Below are 21,955 nucleotides of genomic sequence, written 5' to 3'. Positions count from 1 at the left end.
TAATAATTCTTAAACATTGCTTTTGGGATATAAATAAAAATTTTTTGAAATTATTGATTTTTAAGGTTAGTCGAGTATCATAACTTTTTTGGTATTGGTGCGATTTGGTTGAAATTTGGTACCTAGTACCTATTTCGGATAAGATTAATAAATTTTTACAGATATTTGACATGACTATGTTTTAAGGTCACGTGACTACCTTAACTTTCTTCCTATTTGTCCGATTTGATTGAAATTTGGTATTTGGGGTTTATTTAGGATGCAATTATTAATTTTTCACAGATATTTGACATTTCACTTCCGGGTCACGTGACTATTGTAACTTTTTTGCTATGAGTCCGATTGGGTTCAAATTTGGTATTTGGGCTTTATTTAGAATGCAATTATTAATTTTCGGCTGATATTTGACATTTGACTTCCGGGTCACGTGACTATTGTAACTTTTTTGCTATGAGTCCAATTGGATGCAAATTTGGTATTTATGCTTTATTTAGGATACAGTTAATAAATTTTAACAGATAATTGACAAATTATATTTTAAAGTCACGTGACTTTCATAATTCTTTTGCTATTGATCCGATTGGGTTCAAATTTAGTATTTAGGCTTTATTTGGGATGCAAGTAATAAATTTTGCCAGAAATTTGACAGATTGAATTTTAAAGTCACGTGACTTCCATAACTTTTTTGCTATTGATCCGATTGGGTTCAAATTTGGAATTTGGGGTTTATTTAGGATGCAATTGTTGATTTTTTACAAAATTTTTAAATATTAAGTTCTAGGGTCACGTGACTATCAAAATTTCCTATTTGATTGTAATCTGCTATTAGATGATATATATATATATTTATAGATAATATTTTGTATTACCCTATTCCTTTTATCTTAATTAGTTAAATTATTTCTTAAATTTGCCTTTAAAAAAAAATTTAAAAAAGCATCGGTTCGAATACATGCTTTAAAAAGAACTTATCTTCTTTCGTAATATTGTAGCATTATTATAGATTTTGAAAAATTTTGTCATAAAGCTTTTTCATTACTCTTTGAATGGTCTTTAGCCAAAAAAAATAAATTTTGAATTTGGAGCATGTTTTGAAAAAAAGTTCATTTTGGGCCGGATTTTGTTCGAAAATCGATAAATGCAAATAAATAAGTTTTCTGTTCATTTTAGAGTCAAATCGATAATAACCTTTTTGAAAGGTATCCTGAAGTAGTACAAGATAGAAAAATAAAAAGTTGAAATTTTTCTATAGGGCTCTTGATAATTCGATATTTATGATTAATAGTTTTTTACAATTTTCTCCGAATCTGTGATAGCTATAATTAATTAGTTTTAACATTCGAATACCTCGTAACATTCCCTAGAACTTTTGTTTAAGACAAAAAGTTGTCAGAGTTATAGTTTAGTTAGAAAAAAATAAAAACCATTTTTTGACAATTTTTCATGGCTATACCCCTTTCGATTTTGGAGCAAAAAAAAATTTTTTTTTTCTTGGGTTTTTTTTACTGGAAATTGCCAACTTAGGGCTTAAATTATAATTTGTCGGTTATAATTTTAAGAAAAAAATTCCTACCGTGGGAAAAAATGAGGTTTCTTTTATTTTTTTTTCACATTTTTACTAATATCTCGACTTCTATAGCTCCGATTCAATTCGTTGATGTTTTTTATTATTCCTTATTATCCTCCTGTTAATTCTTTTTATATTTTATTACAATTGCTTTTCGAAATAAAACTAAAAAATTAAAAAAATCGACGTAAAAACCCGGTTGTCTTATCCCTATACATAGACTCTTGTGGGACCTAATATTTCCCTTTATATTATGGCACTCGTATAAATCGTGGAAAATTTTGTCATAAAGCTTTTTTATTAACTTTTGAATGATTTTTAACCAGAAGAAAAAAATTTTGAAATCGGAGTAATAAAAAAAATATCTCGACTTCTATAGCTTTGATTCAATTCGTTGATGTTTTCTATTATTCCTTATTCTCCTCCTGTTAATTCTTTTTATATTTTATTGCAATTGCATTTCGAAATAAAACTGAAAAATTGAAAAAAATCGACGTAAAAATTCGGTTGTCTTATCCGGTTGTTGGACCTAATCATTTCCCTTTATATTGTGGCACTCGTATAAATCGTAGAAATTTTTGTTATTAGGCTTTTTTACTAGTTTTTGAATGGTTTTTAACCTGAAGAAAAAAATGTTAAAATTTTTGCATATTTTGAAAAAATGCTCATTTTGAGCCCGGATTTTGCTTCAAAATCGAAAAATGCAAAGAAATAGGTTTTTCGTTTATTTAAGAGTCAAATCTATAATAACCTTTTTTAAAGTTACTTAAAAGTTGTACATGATAGAAGGATAAAGAACTTAAATTTTTTATATAGGACCCTTGATAATTCGATATTTATGTTTCATGGTTTTTCTTTATTTTCTCCGATTTTATGACAGCTAGAACCGATTCGTTTTAACGTGCGGATACCTCATAATATTCCTCATAACTTTTATAAAAGACAAAATGTTGTTAGTCTTATAGTTTATTTAAAAAAAAATTAAAATCATTTTTTCGAAATTTTTCGCGGTTTATTGGGTATTTTTGGTTTATTTAGGATACAGCTAATAAATTGTTTTGAAAATAACTTTTTAGGCTTTATATTTACAAAACTTCTTTATTAGCAATAAATGTTTTTAGTCAAACACTTATGTTTTTTCAACTCAATGTATAGTCATGATCCCCGAACATTAACGTTGTTTAGTAGCTCTTGAATAATCACTAACATTTTGTATTTTAACTTTTTTATAAGAAAAGCATTTTCTTCACTAACATTCCCTATGTCGATTAAATTGTAAATAAAAAACTAATTAGACTTGATAAAGGAAATCTAAATTTTAAAAAATGCTTTTATAAAAATATTGCGTTTGACAAATTTACGTTGATAGTCACCACGAATCTCAAATACCATTGAAGGCAAAAATGGTTAACATCAACTAATATTATAATATTAATATTAAATATTACAATAATAACATTAAATATTATAACATTAATATTATATACAAAAACCCAGAAACCTATTCATAAAATCCTAAAATGAACATAATAAAATAACCCAAACCTAGCAAAAAAAAGTTCGCCAGTGACGACGACGCTTAAATGTCGCCGTTGCGAATCGCTCCATTAAATCATCGCTACATAGAAGCACCTTAAAATACAAGGACAAAGTTAACCGTGCTTTTGACAAATAAACGTATATGGAGCGGTATCCGGGGTAACCAGCGTAAATAAACATTCATTTTAGATTCCTTTGTGCATTATAAGCGTTATAAAATTTCTTTCGGGAAATTTTTAAGGTTTATTTTGTGCTTATTTTGAGGAATATTAATTATTTCGAAGTTATATTAATCGGTTTTAGTTATAAGTTTATTTGTTTGTCATTTTTAGGTAAGTGATTTGGAGGCGTAAGCAGTTAAGTTTTATTGTGCTGGCTGGCGATTGCTTTCTTTAAAGTCCATAAACAAGCAGTGTTTTGACAGATTTGGCTCATTGAATATTTTAGATTTTGTTTCGCCCAGTTAGTTTTATTCTACAAAATCAAAGGTAAGTTTTTATATTAATTTAAGTATATTATCTGTCATAAGTTATATTATCTGTCAATGTGGAAGATTTAGTTCAATTTTTCGGAACAGAATATGGTAATAATTTGATATTTGACACTATAAACGTCAACGTTCTAAAAGTAAACAAGACAATGTGGTTAAAAAAAGTCTTATTTTTATATTTTTATATTTTTATTTACTTAATGGAGGAACAAAATAAAAATATTTTAGATCAATAGAAAAGTCGTTAGCCCGTGATAATACCATAGTATATTTCTAATATTATTGTGTTCATAAGTAAATAGAAGCATAACAAAATTGTATATGGTCGAATACAACGTAAATTATTGTTTTTTTGTTAAAAAGTTGTTCATTCAAGAATTTTTTTCTTTTAATATAATCGATTTAAGGTAAGCTTGCTAAACAATAAAAAAAGATCTAAAAATCGTTGGGTAGGTGAATTGCTTAATGACCACACAGTAATTTTAATATCCATTTATATTATAAATATGGATAGGTGAAAAAGACGATCTAAACATTCATTTCATATTCCGTTTTTGCATCATAAGAGTAGTAAAAGTTCCTTTGGAATTTCTTAATGTGTCCTTTGTGCTAATTTTGAGGAATATTAGAATATATATCAACAGTTTTTAGTTAGACGTTTATATTCTTTCATTTCTAGATTCTCAAGCAGACAACACTTATTAAACTGATTAGATCTAAAAGTGCTGTGCTCCATTGACAAAACAAGCAAGTAAGCAAGGTTTTTGGAAAAATTTTACTCATTGCATCCTATAGTATTTGTCTTTCATAGTTCCGATCTACAAAAGCAAAGATAAGTTTTATTCAAATTATATATTATCAATATTTTAACTTTTAAACAGTTTTAAAATTTATTATCCTAAATATATGATTACAGATGTAAAAGATGTGCATGCATAGGTCTGATTTGATTCTGAGTTTTCATGTATAGGTAATATAGGTTAGACTACTTAGGGCTTTAAAGGATCTAAATTAAAGGTATTTTATAACATGTATACTTGAAGGTGTAAATTAATTTTTAATTACATAAAATGTAAAGAAATTTATTGTATGAAACAAAACTAGAAACATTTTTACATACATTTTTTTTAGTCTAGTGGTGTTTTTAAAAGTATTTATGGTAACTTTAAAAGTTATTTCTAAAGCAACAATTAAAACTAATTGTTGTCAATCTACTTGCAGTTAATTACAATAATTTATTGTGAGTCTAATTTTATAATATAAAGTATTGGCATGACAATTATGCTAATTTATGTAATGGAAGTTAATTTTTAAATTATTCCTGGGTAACTGTTGACATCTTTAAAAAGTGCCTTTATTACTCATATGTGTGTGTCTTATAATATTAATAATCTATTTGTGTTTCTTACTGTTAAAAAACTATTAATATTAGGAAATACTAAGTAGTAAATTATAAAATCGCAAAGATAAACACACTGCACTAGAATGACTATTTTAATAACTAAAATAAAATTATGACACCATTATTGAGGTTTTGTTCGTTTTTACAAGATGGAAATCAATTCAACTTTGAGGAAGACACAAATGAATTCCTCCTCTTCTTACTAATTATGTAATTGTAGGTTAAATATAAAAAGTAGAGCAATATTTAGAATGAAGCTGGAGAATTGTTTTAAATATTGTCAACCTTGCAAAAAGCTAAACATATTGGAAAATTCTTGACAAAAAAAACTTTTACAATCTTTTACATCTTATTGAAAGATACTTAATTTTTTAATATTAATTATAAAGCCTAGATACTTTATTTCATTCATTCAGTTTATCGTATTGTTCTATATATATCAATTCTTAATAAAACCTAAAATCATAAATCAGAGAAAGTCTTTGCATTCTTATAGAACATCGGGTCGATTTAGATTTAAAATTAATTAATTACAAAAATAAAGCTAGGATTATGATTAAAGTATGTTCAATGGATTTTTAGATGCCAAAAATGAGTAAGAAGTCTGCTAAAACAACAAGACTCCAGAATAAAGAAAAATATATGTCCAACAAGATGGTAAATAAAGACAGTGGTGACAAAAAGGAAAATTTAGAAATTCCTGGTAAGCCTATAAATTTGCAACAAAAGTTGCCCAAAGATATGGTTCCAGAGGATAGTACCAGTAAGGTAAAATTTAATGAAATTGTAACACAGTTTAATAAGCGAAAATCATTGTCGGTTATTGATGACAATGATGCATTGTCATCAAAAATTGTCACTCAAAAGAAACAAAAAGTTAATAATTCCTTTAAAAAAATATCACATATAGATAAAATTGAAAAGAAGCCGGAAGCTACTAGAACCAATCACCCCACCATGTTTGAACTAGCATTAAGAAAAGGCCCCACCATTGTTTGTAGTTGTTGCTTGCGGCTATGGTTTCCTACTTCATGTACCAAATTAAATCTTCAAAGATTGGAAAAGAAATTTGGAACAGAATTCACAACAAAAATTTGCAATGATGGGGTTTTCTTCTGCAACTCTTGCTCTCAAAATATTTATAAAGGACAATTGTCAAAGTTTTGGTGCGGCCATCATAATATTGTCCACCCTATACCAGTTGAGCTAAAAGATCTGACTATCCTTAAAGAAAGGATGGTGTCGGCCAGGTTACCTTTCATGCAAATCCGACAGGTAGGATATGCACGACAGTGTTACATAACTGGCCAAATAGTCAATGTCCCTATAAATATAGATACTTCGACCAAATTATTGCCTAGAAATGTAGAGGAGACACAAACTATTCAGGTTAAGCTCAAGAGAAAAATGAACTATAAAAATGATTATCTCCTGGAAACCATACGGCCCGCAGTTGTTCTAAAAGCGGCAAAATTTTTGTGTCAACAACCTCTTTACATACAAGAAGGCATAAAGCAATCAGATGATTGGGAAAAAAATATTAATGACTATATACGATCTCAAGTAGAATCCTCTGCACAGATCTTAAATGAAGGCTCAAAAGTGTTGGAACTGGATTCTAAAACAGTGTGTAGTGAAAATTTTGAAGAATTGTTCGATAATGCGTTTTTCGAAACAATGGAAGTGCCCCTAGAATCTAAGAATGACGATAAAAATATTCAAAAAGAATCTTCAATTGAAAAAAACAATATATACAATTTAGAGGAATTCGTAGATGAAGAAGAAGAGCCTTTAAATCCTGGGGGCCAAGAAACTTTGCTTGACAAATGTAACCTAGAAAATATCTGTTTTGCCCCAGGAGAAGGTAAAACGCCAATACATTTGATGCTTGACCAGTTTAGCGATGAACTCTCATTTCCTACACTTTTCTGTGGACATGCTAAGCAATTTCTTACAAAATTCTCCTATTCTGACCAGACGAAAATACTACTCCAGCACAAAGACAGGCGATTTGCAAGGACAGACTATCTGTTGTATACATTTAAAAAACGTCAACTAATCCAATTATCCAGTGCAATTGCAACATGTCTCAGAAAAAAGAGGAATGAGGATGGAAAATATACAGCTGGACAAGTAAGACAAGCAAATTTTCACAAGTTGTTGATCAAAAAGATGTTACTCTAGAGGAGGCCGCGAGTATGCCCTACTTAGAAAAAACTCGCTTAATTAGAACAGATCCGATAACTTGTGCCAGATACTTTGATTATCGGTTCAAACTGCTATTTAAATATATGAAGAGTCAAAATGGACCCTTTAAACAAAATCCCATAGAGCATCATTATTACCGCATAGAATTTCAACATCGTGGGTCTCCTCATGTTCACGGGTTATTGTGGTTATCCAATGCTCCAAAATTCCAAGAAACACCAGAAAGTTTCAAAGAGTGTGCCGAATTCGCGAACAGGTATATTACCTGTAATAGTGATTTAGAAAGTGTCCGTGATATAATTCAGTTTAATACGCATCATCATTCTAAATCGTGTCAAAAAGAAGTGCGGGGACACAAAGTTTGCAGGTATGGTATCCCATACCTTCCAATGGATAAATCGGTAATTCTAACGCCAATAAAAATTGACAAAACCAAGGAAGCGGATTTACGTAAGGCCATGTCTGAAAAGTTTTTAATGATAATGCGTAGGCTTAAGGATAAACCAGATTTATCATTCGAAAACTTTTTGGCTGACCTTGGTATGTCTAAGGATGAGTATCTTAATGTTATACAGCATAACATATTTAAAACTACTTTATTTTTAGAAAGGCTGCCAAAAGATGGATTTATTAACAACTTTAATGCTGAAATGTTCTCCATGATGAAGAGCAACATGGACATTCAATTAGTTTTTGAGCCATATGGTTGTTGCACCTACATAGTCAACTATATCAATAAGTCCCAAAGAGGTGTGTCTGATATTTTAATGAAGACTATGGAAGAAATTAAAAAAGGTAATTTAGATGTTAAGGGCAAACTTAAATCTCTTGCAGCAGCTTTCTTAAATGCGAGCGAAGTAAGTGCTCAGGAAGCCGCCTACAGCGTGTTACAACTACCGATGCATGACACCTGTACCTCCTATGTATACATCCATACAAATCCAATCAGGGAAAGGACAAAAATGTTGAAACCATTAGCACAACTTAAAGAAATGGACAATGACGATCCCAATATTTATTGTGATGGTCTTATAGAACACTATGAACAGCAGCCTGATGAGATGGAAAACATATGTTTGGCTGAGTTTGCGGCCTATTATGATTTCTTTAAGAAACAAGCAGAAACAAAGGCTAATGGTTTACCCTTAAAAGATGGAAGTGGCGTTTTAGTTAAAAGGGGTCATGCTAAAATTTTAGCCTACCGTAGTTATGGACTTCAGCAAGACCCTCTTAACTATTGTAGGGAACAAATAATGCTATACATCCCATGGCGAAATGAAGTGGATGAAGTTGAAAATGAGAACATTGATCAACAGACCATATACAAAGATCGATACCAAGAGATTGTTGCAAATCGACAAAAGTTCAATGTCTTAGATGAACAGGTAATCGATGAAGCCCTGAAACTTGCCGAAGACCGATCAAATCAATTAGACGATGGTGGATTCGGTGGAGAAATCGATGATGAGTTTATGCCTTATGGACTAGACAACCCCATTTATGATCCATTCAATCACATCATCGATAAGAAAGACGATGAAGCGCCAGTAAAACATATCGCTTTCCCAACGCCTCATCAGATAAGCGATTCAGAGTATGAAGCCCTCATAAGCAAACTGAATCACAAGCAGTATCAGTTCCTTAATGTCGTGCAAGATAGTCTAATTGAAGGGGAAACTTTCTACTGCACACTTAGTGGTCCAGCAGGTACAGGCAAAAGTCACCTGATTACGGCAATAACCCAGTCGTTATTGCGCCATTTCAACTCAATACCGGGAAATAATCCTGAAAGTTTAAAAGTGTTACTTTGTGCGCCTACAGGTAAAGCGGCATTTAATATCGGGGGTATAACCTTACATGCGGCATTATCGTTACCCGTTAGTCAGTATGGTGAAGAACTAATTCCGTTACACCATGACACCGTTAATACTATATATTGTAATTTGTATGACTTAAAATTAATTATCATAGATGAATATTCCATGGTTGGCGCCAGATTGTTTGACCATATTAACAGTAGATTGCAGCAAATCTTTAAATCTGACGCCATCTTTGGAAATATTTCAATAATTTTATGCGGCGATAATCGTCAATTACCCCCAGTAAGGGATATGTATATTTTTTGCCCAGTAAAAACAAATCCGTATAAAGAATTATGCGGAACGTATCTGTGGGATCATTTTAAATATTTTGAACTTTCAGAAATAATGAGACAGAGTGAAGATAAGTCTTTTGCAGTTGCCCTCAATAATATGGCGTTTGGTAAAATGACCGACGAAGATGTGCAATTGATCAAGTCCAGGGAAGTCGACAGTATTGACCAAATTCCTGAAGACACTATGCATTTATTTTGCACCAATGCAGAAGTAGATGCATTCAATGAAATGAAACTGTCTACATTTAAAACCGAGCGAGCCGTAAGTCAAGCCAGAGACGTTATCAAAGGGAGTTGCTCAGAACGACTAAAAAATTTATTTCTGGAACACGCAAAAAGCTTAAAAAAGGGGGAGAGTTTTGGCCTAATGTTAAATTTAATATTGCAGGTAGATGCCAAATATATGATTTCAATGAATGTGGACACCAGTGATGGAATAGTCAATGGTGCAACAGGCATCCTACGTCAAATAGACTATGACCGAAGTAAAATTCCATTCAGAGTGTGGATGGAGTTCTTCGATTCCAAGTCAGGCCAGGAATGCCGCAAGAGAAACGAATCCCTTAGGAAGTCTATGGGTGTGTTATACACTTGGACGCCCATAGAAAGAGCTGCCAGAGCTGTTAAAATTCAAAAAGGCAGCAATGTTCACGTTGAGCGTCTTCAGTTTCCTCTTGTAATCAGTGAAGGAATTACAATCCACAAGAGTCAAGGTGCCACCTACAAACAGGTGGCTGTTCACATTGGAAATCGCATGACGAGAACCAGTACCTATGTTGCTTGTAGTCGGGCCACAAAGCTAAGTGGCCTCTACATCATTGGTAAGTTTAAGGCCCCTAAACCGGCAACCGAAAAGGATGCTGCTTATAAAGAACTGGTAAATATGCAAGAAAACAAACTTATAATATCCAGGTATGACACTCAGTATCTTAATGATTCTAATGTCAAATACATTATTGCTTATCAAAATGTGCAAAGTCTACCAAAAAATTTTAATTTTATAAAAAATAATCCCATTTTTAAAGACGCACATTTCCTAATTTTTGTTGAAACCTGGTTACTTAAAAAGAAACAAAATTTAAAAATAAATGATTTTGAAGTGTTTGCCAACCTGAATAACGATCAAACTGTAAGTAAACCCTTTGGCATAATTTGTTTCAAGAAAAAAAATGTATCAGCAAAAATAAAGTCAGTGAAAAAATACACCAAAGATTTCTGTGGTATAGTGTTTCAAGCAATCACATTTTACTTGAATGAAATTTATGTCATAGCAGTTTATATTCCCCCAAAATTGAGCATTGCACATGCTAAATTTTGTTTGGAAGAGATTATTGATCAACAAAGTGATATCCTAATCATCGGTGATTTTAATCAAGATATTATCAATCAAAATGAAAATGGTTTGAAAAATTGTTTAATATCTAAAGGTTTGAGTTGCAAATTGAGTGTTGGCGAATCAACTACAAAATCAAAAACTTAAATTGATTGGCTTTTTAGTAATTTTAATAATTTGAGTTACAATATTTACAATACTGTGTATAGTCACCATAAATCACTAGTGGTTAGTATTTATGATAAAGGTTTTATTCCCAAGCAGGTAAAAAACGTTGATAAAAATAAACAATCTACAAAAGGCTCTACTGAACTAAAATTTAATACCAAGCAAATGCAAATTTTACCAACACAAAATTCATTGGGTATCTCTACTTACCAAAGTGTAGAAGATAATAATGACAATATGGTAGTAGATATTAGTTCAGATGACGAAAACAACCCCAACTTATTTACTAAACCGCCTGCTTTATTAAATACCGATGGTATCATGTTATGCAAATAGCATCGTACAGTCATTTTTATGTTTACCTAAATTTCGCTTTTCCATTTCAAAGCGAAATACAGCGCTAAACAGTATTCTAAATGATATTATGCTGACCAAAATTAATTCCACATTAAAAGTTCGACAATTGGTGTCTGGTCGAAATGGTGAAAATTTTGCTGTAAATCAACAAATGGACGCTCAATCATTTTGTCAATCTTTAATCAGAAGATTAGATGCAGATGATTTTAGCATTTTCATAAAAGCTAATGGTCATGAACTTTTAAATTGTCAAAACTGTAATATTAATATGAATGAAAATGAACAAATAATATACACTCATTTTCTTTATTTTCCTGAAAACTGTGGCAATTTAATTGATTTTAATTCAATGTTAATGCTAAAAGACTCTGATAGATTATGCCCATACTGTAACAATAATCTAAAAACACGCTCAGTGGTTATATGCCATAAATATTTGGTAGTATGTCTTCAGAGAATTGGCCCTCAAGGGAATAAGATAAATACCAAATTTTACAATTTTGCCTCTTAAAGTGTTATTTTGGATGAGCAAATATTCCGAGTAAAAAGTGTTGTTAAGCATCATGGACACACCATTGGATCTGGTCATTATACATCTATAGTTAATTATAACGATCAATGGTGGAAATGTGATGATAATCGCATAACTAGAATGTCTGGGTTTGATAACACTTTAGAAGATGTATACTTATTGCTCTTAGAAAAATGCTAAATTTTCTTAAAATACTAGGACAAACCTATTTAACATAAACAAAATTACAAATGAGCAAAGTAGTATTCAAATAGTATGAGCAGTGAGTTTTGCATTGCAAGCAAATAAAACATCAGTTTACTCACACTTCTAGCTCAACATGCATCCAGGGGTTATCCGGCCCGACTGTAACCAAAACTCTTGACGCACTTCGATTCAGATACTAGGTTATGATCTCCCGCCCCCCAAAAGATTTCACTACGTGATATCTTTATATATTAGAGTCATCTTATGCGATAAGTGATTAAACCTAGCTTAATGGCCAATTTGTTATAATGCATGTAATTACTTATTGCAATGGGTGACGGATTTTTCATTCGGCGAGGCAACTTTTGCTATTAATAAGTCTTGAGGTATCAAAAGTCGGAGTATAAAGATTAGTGAGTGGTAAATACTAGATAATTGTAGAAGTGCCTTGTGCTATTGGCATGGCTTACTATTAATCATTCGCTTTCTCAATGAAAATCCCTTTTCTAGTTTTATATATATTTTTAAATATATATTTAAATATAAAAGTCTCTCTGGGAGAGTAAACTATACAATTTCATATTTATCTGTAAAACATATAATTTTGCTATGTGGCTACTAAGCACAATTAATTCTTTAATTTATATTTTATGGTTTATTTTCAATGTGATATGGAAATGTATGGTTTATCTGTAAAAATAGCAAATCAACAGACCATGTCTGTTTTGTTTAAATATGCTATATTAATTTAAAACAGCATAACCTCGTAAAATCAGTTTTCGTTATAAATGTTCATGATATAAATATGAGATATTATTATGTTAATTTATTAAGAATTTTTTAGAGAAAGTTGATGTAATTAATTCGCGATTTACAAAAAACTGATTTTCGCTCTGACAAGTGCCTCTCAAGTCCTGGATGATTCTTAAACAAATAAAATTCTTTTTTCAGCAACATTATCTTCTGATTGTGACAAATGTTTTGTCATAGTAATTTAATATTTTTTTATCATATATTCTTTATTATATTGTATTTAGGAAATTAAGATTGAAGACGATATTACTACTTTGATACAACTCTGGTACCGCTCTTTCCAAAAATAGACTGCCAACCTGTGGAGAATATAGGTACAACGTTGCTTTCATATAATTTTTTAAAATTAATTGTCTAATTATTACAGAAAAAAGAACCTACGAGAGAAATATATGCCCTATACCCGCCTCCTCGACACCCTACCCTTATCCGACGGCTACACATACTATATTAGCAGAGGCCGCCGCAGAAGAATTTACCAATACTAGTGTTTCTGAAGAGAGAAATAAAATGGAGTAAAAAATTTCATAATTCTAGATAATTTTATAATTACGTTTTCTCATTGTTGTCGTAATAATTATTTTCCCTTTCGCTGTCAACTTATGAAGCCTGAGGTTTGACTAAAAATTAAATAATAGATTACAAATAACCAATTTCGAATACAGTAGATTTTAATTCTTAATGCTTTTTGTTTGTGATTCCAATATCAATATTTTTATATTTTGTTAAGATATAATTATATATAATATATACGTGTTATTACTATAGAGTTTTATTGCATTTCAGAAACACCAATGAACATCACATATACAAATATATAAATGATCTTCCATGGAAGCTCTAGATTTATGATGTTTAAATATCACAAACATTTTATTTTTATTTTTTGTTCACTCAGATACAGAACAACTAACGGAAAAACTTCTTTGAGACTCTCTTTTAAAAAATAAAAACTATTCAATCATTTATCAACACATCTCTTACCAGTAGTCAGTATGAGTTAAAATTATCTATAGAAACGCTCCACTTGCTTACTACAAAAAAATAAAGTTTAATGGATTTTTTATTTATTTACTTATGAGAAATTGGAAGCTACTGTGAACATTTGTGTATTGTCAACTTAGAACATTGAAACGTTTTCATTGTTCTAAGATTTTCATTGCGTATTTTTATAGCGTTTAGTTTAATTCAATGAGCAATATACAAGTATAACACAGATATAGCGCAGTCTATAGCCTGCCTTTAGGATATTATTAAAGTTAAAAAACCCTTTCACACTTTTCTCAAAAGACTTTCACTTTTAGAATAATACAGGCAATCCAGTATAAATAATAAACTATTTATTTGTTTTTTTTTATTAAAAAATAATAAAACGCAACAACTTATCAAGTCCAGTGCAACGATATATTAGAATGGTCATTCGTCAAAACACCATCATTCCACCTGCCAAACAATGTAAATAGAAGGTGGATGACATTGTTTGGCAGGTAGAATGCTGGTGTTTTGACGGATGACCATTCTAATGTATCGTTGAACTGGACTTTACTATCTACATAACTATAACTTACATACTATCAATAACTTATTAAATAACTTAACTATAACTTAACATAAATAACATAAAAAATTACATAAACATTAATAAATAACATAAAAAATGAAATGAATCTAAAATTACAACCTACTCTACCCTCCCCCTTCCCCTGCCACGACCTCGGCCCCTCCTCGAGCCCCCTCGCCACTGGTACCCGCTTGTAGTGCCCCCCGTGTGCTTCAGCACGGCGGAGGCCACCGAGGCCATGGCGTCGGTTACTACCGACAGTAATACTTCTAAAAAAAAATAATATATAACAAACCTTAATCTATATAAATTTGAAAAGAAAATTAATATAAAAAAGTTATATATTACTCTGTTTATGAAGAACCGATTGCTCGTGCTGTCGTTCCAGCCTTTTCTTCCTCCAGTTCCTTCCCCTTTGCCTCCACCTATTGTAATTTTCCTCTGTAACAAAATAAAAGATTTGAAATCTTTCGTTTTCTGTGACAAATGAAAAGAAAATTGTCAGTATTCCAGAGAATTTTATACTTACGGTTATTGGGTTGGGTTGGGTTGCGTTGGTTCGGGTTGGGTTGGGTGGGTTGGTTCGGGTTGGATTGGGTGGGTTGGTTCGGGTTGGGTTGGGTTGGGTTGGCTTTTCTCCCCTGAGGTTCTGACTAGATATTCAATAAAATATAACAATTCACTTATTTAAAATATAGTCTAAATTAATTCTTACCGGTGTAAACTCCATTAGCGCCTCCAAACTTTGAGCAATTTCGTCTACGTTCATGACGAACTCACAAAAAAAACCCAAATAATGTTTGTTAGGGACGCTGTTTGTATCGTTCACCTGAAGTTACCGTTCGTATTGTATTGTTTCTAAGAGAGCATTAAATGAAATAACCTCGATTCCATACTACAGGGGCGATTAAAACTTTGTTTTGGTTAAAATATAAGAATCGAGTTCAATTAATTTATTTGTGCAGCTTTTTTTCTTATATTGATTTATTTCATTTACAGATATTTGAAATATAAGACACACAACGCGACTATGTAACAAATTATGGTTCTTTGAAGCATGATACCCCAACAACTGGTCCTTTCTTTCCTTGGCAGGTAAACGTTAGCCTCCCCCACTCACCTAAGTACACCTGATAATTTTTGATTTTTTTTTTTAAATTCCCTTATGGCTTTTCACAGACAAGACCTAAAGGTTCCAAACTGGTCCCCACGGACCAAAAGTATAGGAGCGAAGCGACTATACTTGTTATAAGAGCGTAGCTCTTATAGAGGGCCGCTTCTTTTTGGGAGTTTTCGCACGACCTCGGGACTCGACGGATAAAAGTGCTTATAACTTTTTTTCTAATTAGGGTGGAGAAGTGATTTTTACCTTTTTATAATCTAAAAATATGAGGCTTTAATCTGATTATTTACAAATTTTCATTTGTTTTTTTGTTTAGGACTAAGACGCCTTCAAAGTCAAAAAATTTTTTTTGTCCAATTTTTTCAATGGGAATTCGATACAGGTCGCAACGGTTCTTTGAATGTTATGAAATTTAACGGATCGATTAGAGTTCATGAGCTACTTATCTGTATAGTTTTTGGTTATTCTCAGCACACGGGAAGTATTTTTTTTTAACGTCCAAACTTTCAGACATGAGTGATATTCTAGGCCCTCTGACGGTTTAACAGTTGTTTTCCGGAAATAATGACTTACAGAAGATATGTTTGCCTTATCGAGAACTACAATTTTTATTAAGGACTTTTTTTGAAAAAATCTTTTTTTTTGGGAAAAAAAATCAAAAAAACCCAAAAAAATTGATTTTTTTTAGTTTTTTCTGTGTAAAATTTTTATGGTGCAAAATTTTAAAAAATTTCATTTGGATTAATTAAACCTGCATCCTTTCCGAATAAAACGGTGTATTAAGTTTAACGCTATCATTTATACAGGGTGAGCAGCGCTCAGTTCAAAATACCCTTTTTCACATATTTTTTTTTCCAGCCTTAATAACTTTTTAGTGGCACCACTTAGAGCCAAATGGCTTATGGGCGGTTTGTAGCGTGTGATAAGCAGAATCTTTTGCAATTTCAACCGTACTTCTAAGTAAAACCGTTTTTGAGTTATGAATTTTTTAACATTTTTTGACTTTGGAAATTAATTGTGCGCACCCGGTATGTGATAGAAAAACTAAAACCAATCGAGAGGATGCGCCATTCATTTTACTATAACATACTAAAATTTCATTTTTTCGCTATTATTGCAAGTACCCTAAAAGTATTTTTATTTCAAAAAAGTCCCAAGCACGAAAAATCGCTAAAAATCACCCTGCACACTGATGAAATCTCGAAGTCGCCTATGGCCGCGTCTCCGTGGCGACGAAAACGGCGATTTTCGCCGAAAAAAGACCCTTTTTATAATCGAAATTTAACTACTAAAACCGATTGGAATCGGTCCAGAATTGATGTTAAACTGTTCCTAAGGCTTTAAACTATTTTTCCATGTACAAATCATAAGGTAAAAACCTTTTTTTATACCCGAAATCATCCTCTGAAAATGGTCGATTTTGACGTCTACGCGCGATTTTAATGCCGACTTTTACGGCTGACTTTTACGTTTTGACAGCATGACGTCAACGTGGATGAATTGGCTCGGACTTGCTTCCTAATTTCATTGATAAAATGCTTAAAATAGCTCAGAACTTCCTGAAATTGGTACGAAATTATTCCAGAGACTCTGGAGAATCCGAATATGTGCATATGTTTTACCAAATCGGGTTCTTTTAGCCGTGATAATTCGGCAACGTTTGACGTTTTAGCATTTTCCGTGTAATATAATATAATATTCATGCGACACAGTGGCTATACAAGGCATTTAGCTAGACAAAAATTACAACACAGTGGGTCCTAATGATAAAAAAAAAATCTAATCGGGATTTAATGGGTATTATTATTTTATATGGTAATTTTTTTTTTTTTTAACTTTTTTGGTATTTGCCCGATTTGAATGAAATTTGGTATTTGGGTTTGGTTTAGGGTATAATTAATATTTTTTTACAAATTTTTGAAATATTGAGTTTTAGGGTCACGTGACTACCAAAACTTTTTTCCTATGGGTCCGATTGGATTGAAATTTGGTATTTGGGGTTTATTTAGGAAATAATTATTGATTATTAACAAATTTTTAAAATATTGAGTTTTAGGGTCACGTGACTATCAAAACTTTTTTCCTATGGGTCCGATTTGATTGATATTTGGTATCTGGGGTTTATGTAGGAAATAATTATTAATTTTTAACAAATTTTTGATATATTAAGTTTAAAGGTCACGTGACTATTAAAACTTTTTTTAATTTGTCCGCTTTGGTTCAAATTTGGTATTTAAGGTTTATTAAGGTAATAAATTTTGATAATTAACAAATTTTTAAAATATTAAGTTTCAAGGCCACGTGACTATAAAAACTTTTTTCCTATGGATCTGATTGTATTGAAATTTGGTATTTGGGGTTTATTTACGAAATAATTATTGATTTTTAACAAACTCTTAAAATATTTTAATTTTAATGTCACGTGACAATCAAAACTTTTTTCCTATGAGTCTGATTTGTTTGACATTTGGTATTTGGGGTTTATATAGGATACAATTATCAATTTTTAGCAAATTTTTGCAATATTGAGTTTTAAGGTCACGTGACTATCGGAACTTTTCTTTTCCGGTGCGAAAAGCGTGTGACTGTCCAAAAATTTCCAAAAGATGTCCTATACTTGCCTATACTTCCCTATTTAGTAGTAAACCTATAAGAATTAATAAAATAAATAAGCATTTAATACACGCATTAAAATAATTAATAGATACCTATATCTATAATATATGTATAGGTTAGAGTGTTAGATATAAGTTTTTAGATTATTAAGTGACAATGAGCTTTTTAAATTTGTTTGCGATATAGGTAGATGTGATATGAGCCATTATTCATCATAATTACCGGTGTTCTGCTTAAAACTTGTGGGTAAATGTGCTCGGTACATGGCCAATAGAAAAAAAAAGAGTCACGTGACTATAAGTTTTTTTTCTTATTTTATTCATTTGATTGAGAGTTGTTATTTGAAGTACTTAGATTTATATGTATATAGGAAAAATAATGATTATAATATTATTTTTATTTATTTATGATACTCGTAGTTGTAATCGTGAGAAACAGGGTTATTAAGGCTTAAGGTTATGGCTTGAAATTATTTGTAAAGAAAATAAGAGTAATAATTGGTAGTAGTAATAATTTTAGTTTATGGGATTCTTTCAAGTAGGGGCTGTTAAGTAGAATGTGAAACCAGTTGCTGTGTAAAAAACGTGCTTCCATTTGTTTTTTTTTTAACTTTTTTTGATATCTCGGATTTTATAGCTTCTATTCAGTTACTTGATGGCTTCTTATTCTTTTCTGTTAAATTATTTTCATCTTTTAATATAATTGCCTTTCAAACTAAAAATGGAAAATTGAACAGTCGACGTGAACATTCTTTTATCCAATCCCAATACACAGACTATTATACGATCTAATCTGTTCCTTTGCTATTGTGACACTCCCATAAATTGTAGAAAATTTTGTCAACAAGCGTTTTTACTATTTTTGAATGATCTTGAACCAATAAAAAAATTGAATTGGAAGCATATTTTGAAAAAATTTTCATTTTGGATACGGATTTTGTTCGAGAATTGAAAAATGCAAAATAAATAGGTTTTCATTTCGCTTTAGAGTCAAATCGGTCATAAACTTTTTTAATATTGATGTCCCTGTCGATTTTCGAACAAAAAAAATGTGTTTATCTTTGGTTTTTTTTACTAGAAATTGTCAGTTTAAGGCTTACATTAAAATTGGTCACTAGCCATTTTAAGAAAAAAAAGTAATATAGTGGGAAAAAACGAGTTTTCTTTTGGTTTTCCCACATTTTTACTTATATCTCGACTCCTATAGCTTCGATTCAATTCGTTTATGTTTTCTTTTTTTTATGGATTATTCTCCTCCTGTCACTTTTTTTTATATCTTATTACTATTGGCTCTCAAAAATAAAACTGAAAAATCAAAAAAATCCACGAAGAAACCCGGTTTTCTTATACCCAAACATGAATTCTTATGGGAGCTAATCTTTCTCTTTTTATTCTGGCACTCGCATACATCGTAGAAAATTTTGTCATAAAGCTTTTTTACTAGCTTCTGAATGGTCTTTAACCAGAAAAAAAAATTTTTGAATTCAGAGCATATTTTGAAAAATGCTCATTTTGGTGCCTGATTTTGCTTCAAAATCGAAAAATGCAAAGAAATAGGTTTTCCGTTTATTTTAGAGTTAAATCGGTAATAACCTTTTTTAAAGCTACTCTAAAGCTGTATATGATAGAAACATAAAAAATTGAAATTTTTCCGTAGGGCTCTTGATAATTCAATATTTATGTCTTACACTTTTTTTCAATTTTCTCCAATTCTATAATAGCTAGATCCGATTCATTTTGACATGCGAATACCCCGTAATATTCCTGAGAACTTTTATTTGAAACAAAAAGTTGTCAGAGTTCCAGTTAATTTATAAAAAAATAAAAACCATTTTTTCGCAATTTTTCATGGCTAAACCCCTTTCGATTTTCGACCAAAAAAAAATAATTTTTTTTATTGCGTTTTTTTACTATATATTGTTAGTTCAGGGCTTACTTTAAAATTTGCCAATAATCATTTTAGGAAAAAAAATTTTACGGTGGGAAAAAACCAGTTTTCTTTTGTTTTTCCCACATTTTTACTTATATCTCGGCTTCTATAGCTTCGATTCAATTCGTTTATGATTTCTTTCATTCGTTATTCTCCTCCTGTCAATTCTTTTGATATTTTATTACTATTGGCTCTCAAAAATAAAACTAAAAAATCAAAAAAATCCACGGAAAAACCCGTTTGTCTTATCCCCATACATGAATTCTTATGCGACCTGATCTTTTCCTTTATATTGTGGCACTCGTATAAATCGTGGAAAATTTTATCATAAAGCTTTTTTACTAGTTTTTGAATGGTCTTTAACCAGAAGAAAAAAATTTTGAATTCGGAGCATATTTTGAAAAAATGTTCATTTTGACCCCGGGTTTTGTTCGAAAATCGAAAAATGCCAAGAAGTAGGTTTTCTGTTCATTTTAGAGTCGAATTGGTAATAACCTTTTTTAAAGATATTTTGAAGTAGTACAAGATAGAAAAATAAAAAATTGAAGTTTTTCTATAGGGCTCTTGATATTTCGATATTTATGATTAACAGTTTTTTCCAATTTTCTCCGATTCTATAATAGCTAAAACCGATTCGTTTTGACAGACGGATACCTCTTAATATTCCCAAGAACTTTTATTCCATACAAAAAGTTATCAGAGTTATAGTTTATTTATAAAAAAATAAAAACCATTTTTTCGAAATTTTTCGTGGGCATACCCCTTTCGATTTTCGACCAAAAAAAAAGTTTTTTTTTCTTGGGTTTTTTTACTGGAAATTGTTAGTTTAGGACTAACTTTAAAATTTGCCAATAATCATTTTAGGAAAAAAAAATGTACGGTGGGAAAAAATCAGTTTTCTTTTGTTTTTTCCACTGTTTCATTATTATCTCGGCTTCTGTAGCTCCGATTCAATCCGTTAATGGTTTATTGCATTCCGTTTCTGATAATCATTTGCATATTTTATTATATTGTCCTTAATATAAGGGCCAATATAAAATAAAGGATATTAGAAAAGATATATGGCAAAACCAGTTTGGCATATTCGAATGCAGGTTTTTATGAAACATGATTTGCTAAAAATTTATGTTTTATTTAGGTAAAATTATTGAATTTTTACAAAGGGTTGATATGTTATGCATAAGTGTGTGCTAGAGTCATATTATTTTTTTCAGCATACTTAATCTCATCACCATAAATATCAGGCGTGGCCTAGACCTAAGTCTTCACCAACCTTCATCCTCCTGTATGGCTACATTTGACTCTCAATTATTCGCTTGAAAAATGCATTAAAGCTTTCGAAATGTATAAGGGATTGGACATAGAATAAGAGGAGATTAGTATGAAATACATCGGTTAGTTTTCAAGGGAAGAATTCAGGGGAAAGGTGAATAGTGAGAATACAAAACTCATTGCTGGAGGATCTACACAGATGGCTCGTCCAAAATCTTCAGAGCAGCTGTTTAACGAGTTGCTTGTCACTTGGATCGCCAATCTTTGAAGAGAGAGGGCCGAAATAAAAGAGTAGAGCGGAGCTCTTATCACATCATGATTCTTAGAAGCATGATACCCCAAAAACCGTAAAAACAAATAGTGGTTAAACTCACAGCGTTGCCGGGGCAGCACCTGTTAAACAATCTCTTATAAATGGTCCTTTTTTAATTAGTTTTCTCTGACCAAAAGCTTTTCTACTGGTCCCAACTGATCAAAGTACGAGCGAAGCTCGTACTTGTTATAAGAGCGTAGCTCTTATAGAGGGCCGCTTCTTTTTGGGAGTTTTCGCACGACCTCGGGACTCGTCGGATAAAAGTGCTTATAACTTTTTTTCTAATTAGAGTGGAGAAATGATTTTTACCTTTTTATAATCTAAAAATATGAGGCTTTAATCTGATTATTTACAAATTTTCATTTGTTTTTTTGTTTAGGACTAAGACGCC

At 31.1% G+C, this 21,955-nt stretch overlaps 2 protein-coding genes across 2 annotated transcripts in view; both read left to right on the top strand.

Moving 5' to 3' along the window:
- Positions 1-5,401: 5,401 nt before the first annotated feature.
- The window catches only part of LOC126747824 (uncharacterized), a 55,198-nt gene continuing 38,644 nt past the window's right edge, over positions 5,402-21,955 (top strand). Inside the window, exon 1 of the mRNA XM_050456725.1 lies at positions 5,402-7,956. Within this exon, the coding sequence (XP_050312682.1) occupies positions 5,581-7,182 (1,602 nt within the window). The 5' untranslated portion in view covers positions 5,402-5,580 and the 3' untranslated portion in view covers positions 7,183-7,956. The remainder of the gene's footprint in view (positions 7,957-21,955) is intronic.
- LOC126747935 (uncharacterized) lies at positions 8,169-13,064 on the top strand. The gene is made up of 2 exons (XM_050456914.1): positions 8,169-10,238; positions 12,975-13,064. The coding sequence occupies exons 1-2, from the start codon at positions 8,169-8,171 to the stop codon at positions 13,038-13,040; spliced, it is 2,136 nt and encodes a 711-aa protein (XP_050312871.1). The 3' UTR covers positions 13,041-13,064.

This window comes from Anthonomus grandis, chromosome 20 (assembly GCF_022605725.1).
Source record: "Anthonomus grandis grandis chromosome 20, icAntGran1.3, whole genome shotgun sequence".
Taxonomy (NCBI): Eukaryota; Metazoa; Arthropoda; class Insecta; order Coleoptera; family Curculionidae; genus Anthonomus; species Anthonomus grandis.
The sequence above is the reverse complement of the archived record's forward strand: the minus strand, read 5'-3'. Positions and strand labels throughout refer to the sequence as shown.

What these genes read in the sequence shown, in the direction of transcription:
- LOC126747935 (XM_050456914.1), top strand. Translation starts at nt 8,169, where the DNA reads ATGTTGAAACCATTAGCACAACTTAAAGAAATGGACAATGACGATCCC. An exon ending in ATGCTGCTTATAAAGAACTG is followed by an intron (nt 10,239 to 12,974) that starts GTAAATATGCAA and finishes TATTGTATTTAG; the next exon opens with GAAATTAAGATTGAAGACGA.